The 19,869-nt window shown below is 38.9% G+C and overlaps 1 protein-coding gene across 1 annotated transcript; it reads left to right on the top strand.

Annotated features, from left to right (window-relative positions):
• Nucleotides 1-5,447: 5,447 nt before the first annotated feature.
• Nucleotides 5,448-19,491, top strand: LOC131245379 (phosphoenolpyruvate carboxylase 2-like). Its single transcript, XM_058244811.1, has 10 exons — nucleotides 5,448-5,871; nucleotides 6,961-7,352; nucleotides 7,664-7,748; nucleotides 10,529-10,751; nucleotides 11,507-11,610; nucleotides 11,756-11,843; nucleotides 12,987-13,141; nucleotides 16,111-17,109; nucleotides 17,989-18,375; nucleotides 18,866-19,491. Exons 1-10 carry the CDS (start codon nucleotides 5,704-5,706, stop codon nucleotides 19,160-19,162), a joined length of 2,898 nt encoding a protein of 965 aa, XP_058100794.1. The 5' UTR covers nucleotides 5,448-5,703; the 3' UTR covers nucleotides 19,163-19,491.
• The last annotated feature ends 378 nt before the right edge of the window (nucleotides 19,492-19,869 follow it).

Raw genomic sequence — 19,869 nt, 5'->3', positions numbered from 1 at the left:
GTATGGTCCACCTGATATTTGGATCTTCTTAAGGCTTGGGATCACATCCTAAAATGAAATGAAAAACTGATGGGCAGCATAAATACACGACAAATACATCAAGGTGGGCCCCACACGGTTGCGATATAACACCCAGTAACTGACTTCTCGCGAGAATAACAGTCGAATCCTATTCTCCACGCACTAATGCTGTTAATAGCAAGTGAGGTACAGGGTCGAAGTCATCAGGTGATCCATTCATGCAATAAAAAAAGAACGCGGATTGCCTACTGAAACGATGACTACTAGACGGTACTATGTGGACCCCACCATGTTGTAAGTGTTTTATCCATGCGGTCCATCTATTTTTCCAGATCATTTTTGGGGATTAGTCCAAAATTGAGACAGATCAAAATCTCAAGTGGACCACACCACAGAAACAGTGATGATTGAATGCCTACCATTAAAAACTTTATGGGGGCACAAAAGTCTTAGACCAAACTGATATTTTTGTTTTCCCATCATCCAGGACTTTGTGACCTAATCAACAGGTTGGATGACCAATAAACATTATAGTGGGCTCTTGGAAATTTTTAATGGCGGGTGTTCAATCACCACAGTTTCCCCATGAAGTGGTCCACCTGAAATTTGGATCTTCCTCATTTTTGGATGCTCACTCTAAAATAACAATCCAAAATGGATGGACGGCATGGATAAAATACATACGTCGTTGTGGAGCCCAAAGAGCACCATCCAGTTAGCAGTGGCAGTACTCAATCTACATCCATTAAAAAAATAACGACCGGTTTTTTTTTTTGAAAAATAATCCATGATTCATGTTTAGAGTATACATGTGGTCCACTTCACGCCACACAACGACATTTTTAGTTCACTCTACGTGGCACGTGGGTGGCCTTTAATAAATGGCCTGGGTCTCTCATACGTGAGTGGATTTGGTGAAGCCAGGGAAACACACCCTTTGGTGAGGCTGTCAACGTACGATGTATTTTATATCGAAGCAATTCATCTGGTTTTAAAGCTCATTTTAGGGCATGAGACCAAAATTAAGTAGATTAGGATCTTAAGTGAATTACATTACAAGAAACAACAGTAACTGAATGCTACCATTAAAAATTTCATGTGGGCTACAAAAGTTTAGGATAAGCTGATATTTATGTTTTCTCTTATGTTCGGTGGCAAATAAATATTTCGGTAGCTTATGGAAAATTTTTCACTGTGAGCGTTCAATCACCATCATTTCTTACTAAGTGGTTTACATGAGATTTTTGATCTGCTCCATTTTTAGGTTTATCTCCTAAAATAAACTTGAAAAATGATAGACCGTGTGATATAAAACATGTACATCAAGGTGGGCCCCATGGAAGTGTTATATCCAAACTGTCTGTCCGATATTATTATAAGGTTTGAAACTAAAAAATAAGATAGTTCTAAAGATCAAGTGGATCACATTGCATAAAGCAGTGGGAGATTAGACGTCTACCATTGAAGCCTTTTTGGGGGTTATAGAAGTTTTTGGATTAATCTTATATTTGTTTTTTCTCTTCATTTATATTCGCGTGATCTTATAAACAAATTAGATGGAGAAAAAACATTCCAATAGGCCCTATGAACATTTTAATGGGAAGAATCACTGTTACACTACTATTTGTAATGTGGTCCACTTGAGCTTTCAATACGAATCATTTTTTGGTATATATATGCACTAAAATGTTCTTGCTAAATAAATGAAAAGTGTAGATATTATAAATATATCATGATGGGCCTACAAAACTTTATTCTTCTTTTGTACTGTTAGGGGCTGAGGAATGCCCAACTCTTCTGCATGCGCCACATGGATGGCTATAATTACGTGGGGACCATCAAAATGTGTCTATCCACAACGTTCATCTTACCACAGGAAACAATGTTAATTAAAGAACTATAGATGAAAATGACTGCGGATCGCAGAAGTTTTGGATTAAACTGATATATGTGTTTTATTATGTGGGGACCATCAAAATGTGTCATTATTACTGCTGTTTCATGCGGTGTGGTATGCTTGAGATTTAGATATTCTTCAGTTTTGGTCTAATGATCTAAAATAAGATGAAAAAACGGATGAACGGTGTGGATAAGACAAATACATCCATTGTAGGCCTCACAGAGTTTACTCAGTACGCAATCTGCTTCCTCCTCTCGCAGGTAGCGTGGCAGAGCCCGACTCCAGTTAGGACGCGGATTTCTTGCGAAATCGTTTCGGAAACGGATTGGCTACTCCCCCTGACACGAGCTCCGTGGCCGGTGGTCAGTGCTCTGTGGGCCCACCATGATGTATGTGTTTCATCCAGTTTTACCTATCATTTTATTATTTGATCCTAAAAATGAGTGGGACATAAATCTAAGTTAGACCACAACACAGGAAAATAATAGTGATTGGATATCAACCGTTAAAATCCTCCTATGGCCCACTATACTGTTTATTTGACATCCAATCTGTTGATTAGGTCATACATGGCATGATGAAGAGAAAAAACAAATATCAGCTTGATCCAAAACTTTTATGGCCCCCAAAATGTTTTTAATGGTTGACCCTCATTCAAAACTGTTTCCAGTAATGTGGTCCATTTGAGATTTGGATATACCTCATTTTTGGACTTATACCATAAAATGATCAGTAAAAACAGATGGATGGCATGGATGAAACATATACATCATAGTGTGGCCCACATGGCACCGACAACCAGCCATTGGCTGGTGTCCGGGGGTAGCCAATCCGTTCCGAAGCGTTTCGCAGGGACCAGGAGTTCCTGTGCCCGGAACCTGGGTGGGGCCCACCGTGACGTTTGTATGGAATCTCCCTGATATATCGCTTTTGTGAGCTCATTTTAAGCTAGGAGAGTAAAATTGAGAGGATACACGACTAAAGTGGGCCGTACTAAAGAAAAGGTGGTTAGGGAAATTTATACCGTTGAAACATCCTTCGGTTCTACAGTGATGTTTACATGTCATCCATACCATTAATAACGTCATTCTTACTGGAACGAACTGAAAAAATAAATATTAGAATGATTCAAAACTTCTGTGGCCCACGAATATTTCAACTGTTGAAATTCAATTCTCACATTTTCGGCCCACTTGAGAACTAGGTACGGTTCAATTTTTTATTCATGTTATAAAATGAACTCACAAAACGGATGGACGGAAAGGATTTCTCAAAACATCACAGTGGGCCCCACCTGGGTTCCCAGCGCAGAATCCGCGTCCAGTGAGTAGGACAAAGATCGAGATTTTGAAAATGTCTCCGTATTATCGCGAGATTTGACGATTATTGAAATGTTTTAAAATAGCGTGGCAATATCACGTAGAAAAATCCTCAAGGAATTTCAGTTATAAGTAGATATTTAAAATTAAATTTTTTTTTATTTTATAAGAAATATTTTAAAATTTGGAGAGATCTTTTTACAATATCCCAAAAAAGCCTCGAAATCAGAAAATCTCGGCCGAAATTTCAGCGCCGAGAAATTTCGAGAACGAGAGTCGTCGCTACGTGCAGACGTGCAGTGGCCGTCACTCGGCAAGAAGGGAAGTTATTCACATATTTGATACTCTGCCAGGGCATGAAGCTTGATACACAGGCACTTGAAAATTTTCACATGGCAAACATTGACTAAAATTAAACCGACTAAATTGTGGAGCTTACCGTAACTAAGCTACAATCCCAAAATCAAATTGGTTGAGAAATCATTACCTCTCACTTGTTTGTTGAAACATCACCATTAGAAAGTTTTCATTTTTAACCGTCCATATAAAAGTCCACCAATCTGATAAACCAACATTCTTAATGTTTTAATCACCAAAAATCCGAACCGGAACCCTATTTTGGATATTTTAGTACCACTTAGTTATACCATGTGTACAATTTATAAATAGTCTTTAGGCCCACCTATCATTCATCATATCTACTAGAGTTTCTACTCGAGAAGTAAAGCCAACTAACTTATGAGCATCGTAAGAGGATATTCCAATCCCAATGCCAAAGTTATATTTGACTAACTTTTAATGGGAAAATTAAAAAACTTTACCTCACATGTCTTGGTCTTGGTGGAGTCATTTTGATGTATATGTTATATTTGTGTCATTCATTCATTTTTTTCATATATTTATAAGGAATGAAATCAAATATATAATTAAAGTGGACCACGTGGTAGGATTAGAATGCCTATCATTAAAAAATTTTAAAAGTAAATTATTTTTATTATCAAAGTTGATGTTTGTATTTACACTTCTGTTCGAGTTTATGTTATATAAATGGGTTAGATGATGAGAGCTATTATCATTTTGCTTATCATGGTGTGACCTAATTGGACAGAAAATTGATGGCACCGTAAATGTTATTAGATTAAGACCAAAGTCCCTTCCCAATAAATAATACACCAGTCGGGTTCCCACTAAAATGAATTTTTTTTTTTTTTTTTTACACTGTGATTAGTGTACAACACCACTTATGCATGTCATCATTGACAAACAATACTGTATTAAATGCAATATGTGATGATGTAGCTCAATCACATTGTAATAAATTGGCTAATCTTGCTTGTGACAAGAAGAAGATCTAGATTCATAATACATGCGCACTTAAATTATATTAATAATCATATACTTGTTATATAATTAAGTCAAATTAAACCATTTAGAATGTTAAATTTATTTGAATATCTATGGGATTTGTGGACAATTTAGGACAGCTAAAAATGAATAAGATGTAATTCATTTGAACAAACAAGTGTACACGAGTGAAGAACCTCGGTTTCTCCGTCGAGATGTATTCGAGCAAAACTCAAGGAGGCAAGCTAATTGTACTCGCTCGCCAGTCGCCAGTGGGATTAGCACACGTATGGAAGATCGGACGGCACAGATAATGTTCATCTAAAGGAGGCAAATATGATCACTACGTGGGCCATCCATCGATGGGCAACAGGATTTTTAGTCATTGGTTAAATTCTCTGAACCGTTGATTTAGTTGCTGCTGACGTGACGATCATTGGCAGCTCCGATATTTCACACGTGTGTCCGGCTCCACGTGTGAAACTAGCGCTGTTTGGCGGCCCGTGCGACGCAAAAGCCACCTCGTGAGAGAAAGAAAAAGAGAAATTTGAGAGGGATGGGGAGTGAGAGATGAAAAAGACTGTATCTTCACGTCTCTCTATAAAATCCCAACGAATCCCAAACAGCTTCGATTCATCGATTCAAGCTCGTGAATTTCTCCTTTCGTATACCTCTTTCCTCCCCTCCCCTGCAGAAAAAAGCAGGTAATCTCTCTCTCTCTCTCTCTCTCTCTCTCTCTCTCTCTCTCATCTGTTATTTCTCATCTGTTTGTCACAAGCATCTCCATGTGCCTTTTCTTTCAATGGAACTTTTTCCTTTTGAGGTGCATTGCACTTGACTCTGCAGGGAATCGAGGAGAGATCGACGATTTCTTTTTTTTCTTTTTTGCTTTTTTTAAAATTATCTAACTTCGGACTGTGATTGGGGTTACCTTTGGCAGGTTATCTTCCACCTTTTTCATTACTTGGACCAGTCGGAAAGGGCGGAATTCCCGTGCCTTGAAGTTCTCTTGCATCGATATAGTGATTGAGAGAGAAGAAAGAGTGAGAGTGAGATTGAATTGAGAGAGAGAGAGAGAGAGAGAGAGAGAGAGAGAGAGAGAGAGAGAGAGAGAGAGAGATGTCTCGGAACTCGTTGGAGAAGCTGGCATCGATTGATGCGCAGTTGAGGCTTCTTGTTCCGGCAAAGGTTTCGGAGGATGATAAGCTGGTGGAGTACGATGCTCTTCTCTTGGATCGGTTTCTCGACATTCTCCAGGATCTGCACGGGGATGATATCAAGGAAACAGTATGGAATTTGGATTTTTCTGTTGAAATTTGATGTCTTTTGTTGGTTTTTGTTGCTTTATATAAGCTTTCATGCTAGACCCATTTTGCAAAATTAAGGAAAGAAAACATGACAGTGGAAACCAATTTCAAAATGCAGATGCAATTTGCAAATTTTCATGAATCTGGGCGTTCTATTTCCCATTGCTTTATTAGTTGAAAAGCATCTCACAAATCAGCCAAACAAAGCTGAAGAATGAACCAATTTCAGTGTATTGGAATTTTCACAGTTCCCATGAAATTTGGAAGTTTTGTTGATACATATATTGATCCGATAAAAACCCATTTTGCAAACCAATAAAAAAAAAAACCCAAAGCAGTGAAAGCCCATTTCAGTTTACAGTGTTTAAGACTAAATAATTGGTAGATAGTTTTTTTTTCTTTCTTTTTTATTTAAAGATTTGCAACATGTTCATATGTTTAAAGTGATTGTTATAAGCCTTACTCTTGCTGCGGTAGTAGACTCACAAGAGTTTCAACACCAGGTCAAGGGTTTGATAACCCATAGGTGTTTGATGATTACTTTACACCCTGATCCATAGCTCAAGTGGTAGACTGAGTGAAAGATACCTCGTTTCAACAATGAGATCTTGGCATCGATTCCCTAGTGGGGGTGGCTAACAGTGATGTGTGAACTGACAGTGGGGTGTACTAACTAGCTAACGAAAAAAAAGAAAGAAAAAAGAGTACCCATAGGTGGTGAAATCCCACTACGGCATGAATGTGTGGGTTTGTGTGTGTGGGGTGTGTAAAAAAAGTGATTATTGTAAGCTTTCAGATTGATTTAGCATTGCTGCGAAAAACCCATTTCAACCAAACATAAGAAATGTAAAAGGAATTGCAAATTTGCAGTATAGGTGCATTTCAGTATGTTGAGTTTGATGCAAACCCCTGCGTCTTATGTTTTGATTTGAACTGATTTGTTAATTATTAGTTAGGAAAAAGAATCAATTTGAGTAGGCTGTGTATGTGTTTGTATTTAGATTTCCTCCAAAACCATGTGGTCACATGCAGAAAATTGTAATATTTAATTTTTGAACTATCTTGTTAGGTTCAAGATTGCTATGAGCTTTCTGCTGAGTATGAGGGACATCACAACCCTCAGAAGCTAGAAGAACTTGGAAATGTGTTAACAAGTTTGGATCCTGGCGATTCTATTGTTGTTGCTAAATCATTCTCCAACATGCTTAATTTGGCTAACTTGGCTGAGGAGGTCCAGATTGCTTACCGGCGGCGGATCAAACTAAAGAAGGGAGACTTTAAAGATGAGAGTTCTGCAACGACTGAATCAGACATCGAAGAGACCATCAAGAGGCTTGTAACGCAACTGAATAAGTCCCCCGAAGAAGTATTCGATGCTCTGAAGAATCAAACTGTCGATCTGGTCTTTACTGCTCACCCTACTCAATCAGTCCGAAGATCTTTGCTTCAGAAACATGGAAGGTTGGTTGATCAGCTACCAAAGTAATTTATATTTGTTTTTTTTTTTTCATTAGGAATATCACTTCTACTGATGTGGGCATATGTCGGAAAACTTCTGTTTTGCTTATTTTGATCAGTGTAATGGGATGTAAATCCTCTTTCATGTCTTCAAACTCCTACTAGATATTTTGTTTGGCTTCGAACTTCTTAGTTGGCGGGGCAATGCCTGGATCAGCTCTAATGGCATGGGATTGTTGTGTTTGGGATGTAGGGTGAATACTCATTTACTTACGTTCTTTGCATATTTCTTGTTTTTTGCTCATTTTATGCAGGATAAGGAATTGCTTGACACAGCTGCATGCCAAGGACATTACTCCTGATGATAAGCAGGAGCTTGATGAAGCTCTACAGAGAGAGGTAACATTTACTTCCCATTGTTGTAAAATGATTCATGAAAATTGTCAGGGAAGTTATATATTTTTGCCTCCAATGTGGGTTTTAAATAGTGGATTCTATCATCATCATGTGCTTGATGTTTTTGTTGTCATTAGCATCCTGAAGAGGAGCTTTATAGATCTAGAAAATCTGCATTGATTTTTTTAGGAGTCAGCTGGCTGCTATTTATTTGAAAACTCGGATCAGGCTTGTTGATGCAAAATTTGCATTGCCTTGTAGAATCGTTATGTATCGGTGTTGTATAACTTAGATTTGACCCAGAATCACTCTTTCTAATTCCAATTTCACTCTGGAAAGCCAATGGATAGGCCTAAGGAATCAGATAAACTCAGAACTTCTTATGAAGTCAGTGCTTGGACTCAGTAGCCTAGCTGATCTGAGTCGAACAGGATGAGTTGTTAGTCAACTAGTTTTGAACATTGCAATATACATCTGTGTTTATTAATTAAGGAAATTAAAAATTTAAAAAAAAAAAAAAAGAAAAAAAAAAGCCTCTTTTCTAATATACTCAGTACCTATACCCCAGCTGATCTGAGTCCAACAGGACGAGTTCTTAGTCAATTAGTTTTGAACATTGCAATATACATCTGTGTTTATTAATTAAGTAAATAAAAAAATAAATAAAAAGCCTCTTTTCTAATATACTCAGTACCTATAGCCCAGCTGATCTGAGTCCAACAGGACGAGTTCTTAGTCAACTAGTTTTGAACATTGCAATATACATCTGTTTCGTAATTAGGAAAAAAAGCCTCTATTCTAATGTAGCACATAACTGGTAATATCTACTTTATGTTTCTGAATATGCCAATCTCAGTTTCTCCTGGGAACACCTTAACTTCAGAATGTTCAGTCATTTGGAATTATTTCTGCTTTTATGGCCCTATTTTTACTATCTGAACTCACTTTTAATTCATTCATGTGGAGGATTGCTTTTTTGTTTCCATGAGAGATGAAAAGAGTTTGCTCTTGTCAAGCTTGCAATTTAGGAGGAGCTGAAGCTACCCTGTTTTTTCCCTTCTTTTTTTCCCCCTTCTCTGTTCATCTATCAGATTTCATCCTGACATACAATACATCAGTACGTTGATTGTATGTGTTTGCACACCATATATATCCATGTTGATATGAGCATTTGAGCAGTCGATTATCAATTTTTAGCTTTGGTTAAAATTGTCAATTGTCAGCTTCCAAAGTGTTTTGATGTAGCTGGTTTTTTTCTCCCTGAACTTCAACATGCTTTTAGTGAAAAATGTTTTTCCATGCACTTTTCCTGGTTATTAAATTTTACAGACTAAGAGTCGATAGCCTATCCCTAGATAGAGTGGAATGAAGGAACAGGATTCCTGTGGCTGAACCCAGTTAATTGGGATGAGGCTTAGATGATGATGATGATGATGATGATGTCGAACTCCTGTGAAGCAGAGTTTTTCATCTACCTGATGTTCTGTAGGGTGACAACCAGCCAGCCTGCTATTTCGTGATCCTTTTAGGGGGCAGTAATGGATATAAAGAGGAAGGTTTCTAACCACTCCAATTGTGGAGCGTGAATGACAACTAGGGAAAAAAATATAGTAAGGTTTTGCCAGGAAGAACCTTAAGAAAACTTGGCTTTTGGCATTGCTGGACTTTGTATATTCTGATCAAAAGTGCGAGGACAAGGTAACTGGTCTGGTTTTGTTAGGACTTATGAGAGCATGTTGAACTCCCTGCACTCACATAGGGTTCTGATGTTTATGCTCACACCCATGCAAATCTCTGATGGTGATTTCTGCAAACATAATCCCAAAAAACCCATACAGACCATTACTGGTTGCATCGAGACAAGCATCTGAAAATATTTTGCAATTAATTATTCTTCAATCTTATCTTCCTTTCTTTATCTATCATCCAAAGGCATGATGAAACATTGACGTGAAGATGTTTCTGAGTGAATTGAATCAATTCAATTATTAAAAACTACTTAGCAAGGCGCAATGTGTGGGTGCGTGTGAAGAATGATATTCAAACATGTGCCAATATAGAAAGCTTTTGCAAGATCCAAGCCATTTAGCAGGTGGCCCCCACCGCGCATGTGCCATGACCTGTAATTAGGATGATTCAATGTTGGCCACCCGAAAGAGGAATGTTAATGGTATCTCTGCATGCCAGATGAAGGAAGCATTTTCAACACACGCTAAAACATCACACTTGTATAGGATCAGAGGCCATTCGTAGGTGGAATCCACTCTTAACAAGCGCTGGTCAAGATCAAGATCAGGTGGTCACTGATCTCACATGTGTGTCACATTGGCACATGTGCTCATAGAGTTAAGAGGACCTTCCCTTGGGTAAGCCACTGGATTACAAAAAAAAAAAAAGAAGAAGCATTCCAACTGGTTGCTAAAAAATCTTATTATATCTTATTATTGAAATTAACCAAAAAACAGAAGAGAGAAAATGGATAGAGGAAAGCACTGCCATGCGGGCAACCCAGTGTCAGAAGATCATCTGCTTTATTATATTTAGAGCTAAGCAGAAACAAAGCAAGGCCCCAAAACATGGCAAAGCTTTCATAGCTGGGTCTTGCAGTTAATGGTGGCCTGAAAGATGAAACCATGAAGGTCGAACCAGACATGAGAGTTAGAAATGACATTTACTGAAAAAAAGCGGTCCAGTCTTACCAAATGCCTGAGACTGCAGCATGCTTTCCTTACCTAGTCTTCATATTGATTTTGCTTTCCTCATTTTGTTTCCCTTCTGAGCAGATTCAAGCTGCATTTCGTACTGATGAAATCCGGAGGACTCCTCCTACTCCACAAGATGAAATGCGGGCAGGAATGAGTTATTTTCATGAAACAATCTGGAAGGGTGTCCCGAAATTTTTACGTCGGGTTGACACAGCTTTGAAGAACATTGGAATAAATGAGCGCGTGCCTTATAATGCGCCTCTTATTCAGTTCTCTTCTTGGATGGGTGGTGACCGTGATGGTATGATCACTTTCCTGGGATTCTTATTTCATCAACGCTTCTTACATGTCCCTGATAAGTTGGAGATATTTTTACCCCTTCAAAGGAATTTGCAAATTAATTGTTGTTCTTTCCATGAATTTCCGCTTTATTTCACTCACAATTGCAATTCATTTTGATAGTGTATGCAAATAGACCCAAAGAATAAACTACAAAACTTTTGATTTTTCCGAGTATTATTTCATAGCAAGGAAGTAACCCTCAAATTGAAATTACATTTCTTTCAAGTCGAAGTTGGAACTAAAGTAATTGTAATTTGGAGCCCTGCCTCTCAGTATTAATGTTATTGAAGGGAATTACAATTTGCAAAACTCCACTTTTTCTTTTTCTTTTTCTTTTTCTTTTTTGTGTGTATATATATATATATATATATATTTATGGCGACAGGGTGTTCCCTCCCCATTTTGAGGTGAGACTAATCCCTGCAAATGCACACAATCACCCACAAACCACGTGCATCGGGTAATCCCGGAGAGGGGAATCGAACTCGCGTTTGTGGGGAGCAAGCCCATGGTGCTAGCCATTCGCCCAAACCCCGTGCAGGTTTTGAAATATAATTTAACTCCACTATTGGATTTATAATTGAATTGAAATCAATGGTGCATCCAAACACACTCTTAGCATGTACTGAGGAGACGGTTTTTGGTGTAGTTATGCCAGCATGAAAGGAATTATGATGGTTTGTTGTTTTAACATCAGATGTATATTCGATGCAGGAAATCCTAGAGTAACTCCTGAGGTTACAAGGGATGTATGTTTGCTGGCTAGAATGATGGCTGCGAATTTGTACTATTCCCAGATAGAGGATCTAATGTTCGAGGTATGAAAGCTTCATCAGTCTTGAATATTTACATTTTTGTCTTTCTGGAGCATTGTTTCCATTCTGAAACCGGAAAAGTGTTTATTAATATGATTGGTTATGATTTATGGGCACCCTCTTACCACTATTGTTGTATTTCTCGTAGTTGTCCATGTGGCGTTGCAGTGATGAGCTTCGTGTCCGTGCAGATGAACTACACAGATCCTCAAGGAAAGATGCAAAACATTACATAGGTATGGAATATACTGGTTAAGAGGAATGGGAGATTTTGCTCATATTTGCCAGTTATTGCATCAAACAAGGTGATTTGACATTTATCACTAAAAAAAAAAAGCAAAGAAAAAAAGAAAAAAAAAAAGAAGTTATTTGCCATTTGATGTAATCAAGTCCACAGGTGGTGCATTCTCTATTCAACAGAAAAATAAGAAAAAAGTCCACTGGTAGTGCATTCTTCCCTCATTAGTAATTTCAAAACATTAAAAAATCTTCCATTTGGAAGGACAGAGTAGAAAATATTGAAATCCTTTGAAAAATCTTCTAAAGCTATATTATCCATTTGTGAGTACCAAAACCAAAAGTATTTTAAAACATCCCATCGTGCACTTTGTATGTTATTTGCTATCCTTTTTATTTCCTTATTCAAACAAAAGAATGCCATTGATGCCAAAAGAAGTTTTAGGATCTATTTGTTTTGCTAATTACCTTGGTAATGTAAAGGAAATGTGTCATCATTACAATTTTTTCATTGCCAAACCGAACATGGGATACGTCGGTCAAATGCTGATGTATTCAAGAGACGGGTAAATGAATTTGTAATCGTTGCAATGGCATTACCATGAAAATCTCATATCCAAGCAGGGACATCAATGTGTTTTGGAATTGATTTAACATTAAAGTAACAACTTCAATGTAAAAATGTCATCACTATGATTTTACTACTGATAAATCAAACATGGGAATCGGCGGTCAAATGCAAATATTGTTAGGAGACAGGTAAAGTAATTTCTAAAGCATTGCACATTTCCTTTACGTTACCATGGTAATCGGTGAAACAAACATGCCCTTAAAGATTCAGAAAGAACTATGAAGTGATCATAGGGTCTCCCTGGTTTTTCTTCTCTATTTTTTTTAAACTATGCCATTAACTTGTTTTTTCTATGAAGCAAGCATGGGTTCTCTTTGTTTTTCCTTCTCTATTTTCTAATTGTGTTGTTAACTCTCTCTCTCTTTTTAATTCTATTTTTTGGAGTACTAATCCAATAGTTTTCTTGCTAGCGATGTCAAATACTCAAACAAAAGGGGAAAAAAAGGATTATTTGTATAGAATGGAATTGTTGAGTAGGCATTTTATTGTCCTCAAATATTTTTGGATGCAGAATTTTGGAAGCAAGTCCCTCCAAACGAACCTTACCGTGTCATACTTGGTGACGTGAGAGATAAGCTATATCATACGCGTGAGCGCTCCCGCCACTTGTTAGCCAGTGGGATCTCTGACATTCCCGAGGAAGCATCTTTCACCAACATTGAGCAGGTATCCATTTCTTAACATTTCCAATCTTTTTTACTGGAAAAGTTTGGAAAGAATTGGCAATCTTCTTGTGAAAAAATAAATATTACCTATGTTTCCTGTAAGAGCAAGAACATGTGCCTAGTGTCTTCACATATTAACTTGAAGGCCAACATTGTAACTTGAAACTTGGGCATATTTTCTTCACTTAAAGTTGTTGCAATCAATGTGATGAATTAGAACTTTGATCCAGAAGAACTTTGTTTCTGAACATCAGTTTTCTTAGACTTGCTAATCTTGCACATTCCTGTGAGGAAAAACTTTCCTGCATGCCCTTGGTTGTTAACAAAGTCAGTCAACCTTAGCAAACAAGTGCATCATACTTGGATGTGTGTGCCTCACTGCCTATGTGAACCAATCATTATTTGTGGGCGCCTTTTCCTTGAACATGGATGTGAGAATAAAAAATTTTCAGTTTTCTAGCCTCAATTTCAGGCCAAATCATGGTTTTGTGGAGGGTTGTCAATGGGTACCCGATGGGCCTAACCTGATTTTAACGGGCACAGGTCCAACTTCTCCATTAAGAAATCAGGCAGGATTCAAGTCTCACCAAGGTGTGCCATATCAGCACTGGTGGCCGCCATTACCAATATGGGTATCGGCCAATATGGTTGATACGGAGGTGTAATAGCCGTTACGCCTGTCATGTCAGTCGGAATTTTTTTCACAAAAAAATCCAGAATTTCTATTAAAAAAAATCCAAATATTCTAAATATTCCAAATATGTATTTATTTTTTGTTTTGACCATATTTATACTTTTATAGTGGCATAGCGGTCCACTCTTTGGTGAGAGGGTTGTATTGGCCATCTAATAAATTTATGAACTTGACAACCTAGGATTGACTGCAAATCTCCTATCTTTAAATTTCTAATTATTTAATATCAGTAATAAATATATTAGAATGAATGTGATACCAAAATATCTTACATTTGTTGGTTTTTCTTTGTTTATTTATTTATTTATTTATTAAGATGAAGCAATTTTATTAAGTTAAGAGAGCCAATAGAAAAGGACAACAAAATGAAACTACAAACAAGAAATAAGAACAAAAAAGAAAAGAAAAGGAAAAATACAACCAAACTCCTGAAAAAACAACTCTAAGAGAACAAGGAGCTTAGGCCTCACATTTCGAAATATACAGAAGACACAATTTAGAACCAAACTTGTTGAACCCGTTTGGTTTCGGAAGCAATGATTTTTTCTTTCCAACCAAGTTGCCCATAAGATGGCAAGCAAGGCCAACGTCCATCTGGATCGACCTAAACTGCTCCCTCCATCATGCCACGGCCAAAAGAGATAGCTGATCGATCTAGGCATCACCCAGCAAACACTCAGAATTCAGAGGATACCAAACCACATCACTCTGGAGAATCAATAGTGAATGAAGAGGTGATCAACGGACTCCTCAACATTCAGGCATAAAAGACATATTAGGGAGAACCATTGATCTTTTCAGAGGATTTTCAATAGTGAGGATCTTGTTTCTCCCCACTAGCCTAGTAAAGGTAGAGATTTTTGGAGGACTCCCATGCAACCAATCAAACAATGATGACGATTTCCTCGCCTAGACTGAGTATTTACATTTGGAGTTTTTACATACCCTATGACCCATGTACATTCCATTTTAATGGCATGGCCTAGCTGTTACTGTTAGTTGATATGGCCGATATGTAACCGATTTGGCACACCTTGGGTCTCACTTTTTTGGACCCCGTTAAATTTCCAATCTAGCCAGGTCCAAGTTGATGGACCTAGTTAAAATCAGGTCTGCTAGGGTCAAGTCCAGTACGGGTAAGGTCCGGTTATTTTTAATATTAATATCATATATAAATATATATTGATCATTCTAGCAAAGTAATGACGTTTCCTAAACTACATGTACACGCATGTAAGATATAGCCCATTTAAACACCAATCCATGTGTCAAATTGGCAAATGGGTGTGCAATATAATCCATCCATTTGGTGAGCCCAACCATGCAAATGCTATTATTGGCTCAAAACCTAGATCCAAAGACACCTAGATCCAAAGACCCGCTAGGTAACTGAACTGATTGAAGGTCCAGATCCAGGACCGGGTCCGGGTCCAATCCTCAAGAATGAGACCTGGATCTGTCAAGACTTGAGCGTGGTTAGCCAGCCCTAGTTTCTTGCACTACTTCTTCTTGGCCTATGAAAGGATAAGGCTCAGTGGAAATTTATCACATCAAACATGTGTTCGTATAATGTTTATAGAGAGCTTTGCTAAGGCCTCATGCATGTGTAAGTCAGCTAAAGCACACACCGCCGCATTTGCCAGTGTGGCATCTAGGTGAAATATCAAAGCTATCCATCACGTGTACCTCACCATGTAGATGCTACTGCCAAAAGAAATAGATGGTGTACTCAGTGGGTATGCCATGATATTAGAAATAAGTGGACAGGTTAGAAAACTTCGGCTGTTTTTTCTTTTTCACAAGTGCACATTTGTTTTGTTAATTTTGTGCCACCTGATTAGTGGACCAATGTGATTCTTGGGACAGAGAACTACATATTATTACCCTTCTGATGGATGGCTTGGTTTTTCACCTGTCTGCCACATTGTATACTTGGTGGCGTGTGCATTGCTGACTTGTATGCATGTGTAGGTTTAGAAAAACTGTGTAGATATTCAATAAGATCCATGTATAGACACGCATGCACATGCTACATGTATATACGAGACTTTATATGCATTTGAACATGCACAAACATACATGCTTCCTAAAGTTTATGACAATCATCATGATTTTTGCATGATAATAGAAGGTTTTCACTCTGAAAAAGAATCTTGCGATCAAATAGCAATTTTATTATGATATAATGAAAATTCCACGATTTGGTTTCTTTATTCTTCTTCATCTTTCCCTTGTCTTCCTAGACTGAGTATTAATTAGCCTTTTATTTCCTGCAGTTCCTGGAGCCTCTTGAGCTTTGTTACAGATCTCTCTGTTCTTGCGGTGACCGCCCAATTGCTGATGGGAGCCTTCTCGATTTCTTGCGCCAAGTTTCAACCTTTGGCCTGTCACTTGTGAGACTTGACATCAGGCAAGAATCGGACAGGCACACAGATGTCATAGATGCTATCACAAAGCATCTGGGCATTGGATCCTACCGTGATTGGCCTGAGGAAAAGCGCCAGGAATGGTTGTTGTCTGAACTCAGCGGCAAACGCCCATTATTTGGCCCTGACCTTCCGAAAACGGAAGAAATTGCCGATGTGCTGGATACATTCCATGTCATCTCTGAACTTCCATCAGATAATTTTGGGGCCTACATCATCTCAATGGCGACAGCCGCTTCAGATGTGCTCGCTGTCGAACTCTTGCAGCGTGAATGCCATGTGAAGAAGCCACTGAGAGTCGTCCCATTGTTTGAGAAGCTTGATGATCTTGAGGCTGCTCCCGCTGCCGTTGCCCGGCTTTTTTCGATAGAATGGTACAGGAACAGGATTGATGGAAAGCAGGAGGTCATGATTGGATACTCGGATTCCGGTAAGGATGCTGGGCGTCTTTCTGCTGCTTGGCAGTTATACAAAGCTCAAGAGGAGCTTATCAAGGTTGCTAAGAAGTATGGAGTGAAGTTGACAATGTTTCACGGTCGAGGTGGGACTGTTGGAAGAGGAGGCGGTCCTACCCATCTTGCTATCTTGTCTCAGCCGCCGGACACCATCCATGGGTCACTTCGTGTGACAGTTCAAGGTGAAGTAATTGAGCAGTCTTTTGGGGAGGAGCACTTATGTTTCAGAACGCTCCAACGTTTCACGGCTGCTACTCTTGAGCATGGCATGCATCCCCCGGTCTCGCCGAAGCAAGAATGGCGTGCACTGATGGATGAGATGGCTATCATAGCTACAAAGGAATACCGATCCATTGTTTTCCAAGAACCAAGATTTGTCGAATATTTCCGTCTCGTAAGTACCATTTGGTTTCTCTAGTAAACAATTAGTTGCCGTCGGAAAATGAGTTCTGGCGGAGTTCATGCAAAACATGAGTTATGTAAGGCTGTTAATGTGCGTGGCTAAACTTTCAGCTGAACATCAGGCATGTTGGGCTGGGCTTAGATTTTGGATTTTTAATATCTTTATGAGCCCAAGTGCAAGCCCTTATATTACTGTTATAGGCAGAGCTGGGCCTGAATTTTAGACCTGCATGCCAGTCCGGGGCCTGACTGAAGACCCAAAAAATAAATGGGCAGGCATGGGCTTTCCTAGCACTGGCCCAAGCATGGCTGTTGACAGGCCTACATATGTGAGTTCATTTTTCAAGAGATTCAGATGATCATTTAGCTTATTATCATCATGCTCTGGAACTATGATAGTGGAATGGCGGAACAGGATTTATGTAGCAGACCCCCAATTGGTTGGGATAAGGCTTAGATGATGATGATGATGCTATGGATCTATGTTCCTAATTTTCTTCATAAACATAAGGGCATGTTTGTATATCGCCAATTCTACGGGAATCAATGGAAATAGAAAAGGTTTTCCATTGATGTGTCTGTTTGAAATGTTTGGATAGCAAGGAAAAGAGAGGATTCCACAAAGCAATGACTGCACTTTTCCATAGTTTGGATGCTTCAGCATGAGAAGCTATGTAACTATTGTATCATAAATATAAGATTCTCACTTGCTACCCAAACAAGACTATTAAAAAATGGCATCCATGTTTCAATAGTGCTCGTGGAAGTAATCATTGCCTAATCATTACCTTTTCTTTTTCCCTTGTAATACATGTATCCAAATATGGCCTAAGAAAATGAGATGTTGATTTATTGCCTTTTAACTTGACAGGCGACACCAGAGTTGGAGTATGGTCGGATGAACATTGGAAGCCGGCCATCAAAACGGAAGCCGAGTGGAGGCATAGAGTCACTTCGTGCAATTCCATGGATCTTTGCATGGACACAGACAAGATTTCACCTTCCCGTGTGGCTTGGCTTTGGTGCGGCATTTAAGCATATCATGCAGAAGGATGTCAAGAATCTCAACGTGCTCCAGGAAATGTATAACGAGTGGCCGTTCTTCAGGGTCACGATCGATTTGATTGAGATGGTGTTCGCCAAGGGAGACCCAGGCATTGCTGCTTTATATGACAAGCTGCTAGTATCAGATGATTTATGGGCATTTGGAGAGCACTTGAGAGCCAACTATGATGAAACAAAGCGCCTTGTACTCCAGGTGAAGATCATTCCCCTCCATGAAATTTTCATTTTCATCCACATTCCTTGTGATAGGATGTCACATGTCCTCTAGGCTTCAAATTTTTATTTAATCAACAACAAATTGCCTTTATTTCCATGCACCCACATCACATAGCCCATTTGAAAACATTACGACTTGGGCGAGGGCATCTATACAGCAGGGTCCACCTCTTGAGCAGCTTGGATCTCGAACATGTAGGCCACATGGGCATGTGTTAACTGCGAATTTATTCATGTGAATCCTTATTATAGCAGGACTCCCTCAGGTTAAATATATGATTTTGAAGCTATGTGCTTCGAAGACTGTTAGTCAGTAGTGTTATTATTTGCTACATTCAAGAAGAAGGGGGGGGGGGGGGAGGGTGGGAAGAGATTGAATTTTCTTTCATTTCTGAATGCCCACTGTCCATCTTTCGGCAGAATGAAATCACAGCTGCCTTCTAATATCCTGCTTTTGCTGTCCACAGGTTGCTGGTCACAGGGATCTTCTTGAAGGGGACCCATACCTGAAACAAAGGCTCCGCTTGCGTCATTCATACATCACTACTCTCAACGTGTGCCAAGCCTACACGCTGAAGCGGATTAGGGACCCCGATTACCATGTCACGGTGAGACCCCACTTGTCGAGGGAGATCATGGAATCAAGCAATCCAGCCGCGGAATTGGTCAAGCTGAACCCAACGAGCGAGTATGCGCCTGGCCTGGAGGACACCCTCATCTTGACCATGAAGGGTATTGCCGCCGGCATGCAGAACACTGGTTAAAATGCACTTCAAGCATCTCTTTTTGTTTCTTTTGTCATCCCGTTCATAGTTTTATAGCATAAAATAAGAGAGGCATGTTGTTTCTCTATACAATGTTCGAATCTGAAAAGGTATGCTTACAGTTATGTGGCTGGTTGTTAAGATCGTTGACAGAAATCAAGATCGGAATTATATGTAGATTGCTCTACTTATTATTCTGTGGAATATAAATAGATTTTGGTGAATGCCTATGTCAAATAGAATGAACTGAAATTTGCTTGTGTTCAATGGGAACTATCAGCTATTGATTTGAATAACAAAGTAGCAACGACAGAAATCTTTTCCTGGTATTGATTGGCCCACCTAAACAATGTTGGCTCAATAGGTACATTTTACTCAAATGGCCCACCCAATAAGTGGGCTGCCCTGATTTTTGCTTATTCCAATCTTCACTTTGGTTATTCATTGCTCAGGAATGCCCCACCACATGCCTGGATGCACTGGATGGTGGAGATCAATAGCAATCCTCACAATCTGGTAGCAAGCAGATTGGTGGTGGAGATCAACAATCCCAAGATCAGATTGGTTTTTTTTTTTTTTTAAATAAAATTAGTGGACACTTGTTTGTGGAAATAGGATCGTTGGATATTTTTCATCTTCAAATGTCACTTCTGATAGGGGTTGCCCAGTAAATCTGCTAGATTGGAAAATCCTAACCCTTTAATAAC

The sequence above is a fragment of the Magnolia sinica genome, chromosome 5 (genome assembly GCF_029962835.1).
Source record: "Magnolia sinica isolate HGM2019 chromosome 5, MsV1, whole genome shotgun sequence".
NCBI classification, from domain to species: Eukaryota; Viridiplantae; Streptophyta; class Magnoliopsida; order Magnoliales; family Magnoliaceae; genus Magnolia; species Magnolia sinica.
Note: the sequence above shows the minus strand (reverse complement) of the source record. Positions and strands in the feature narration are given on the sequence as shown.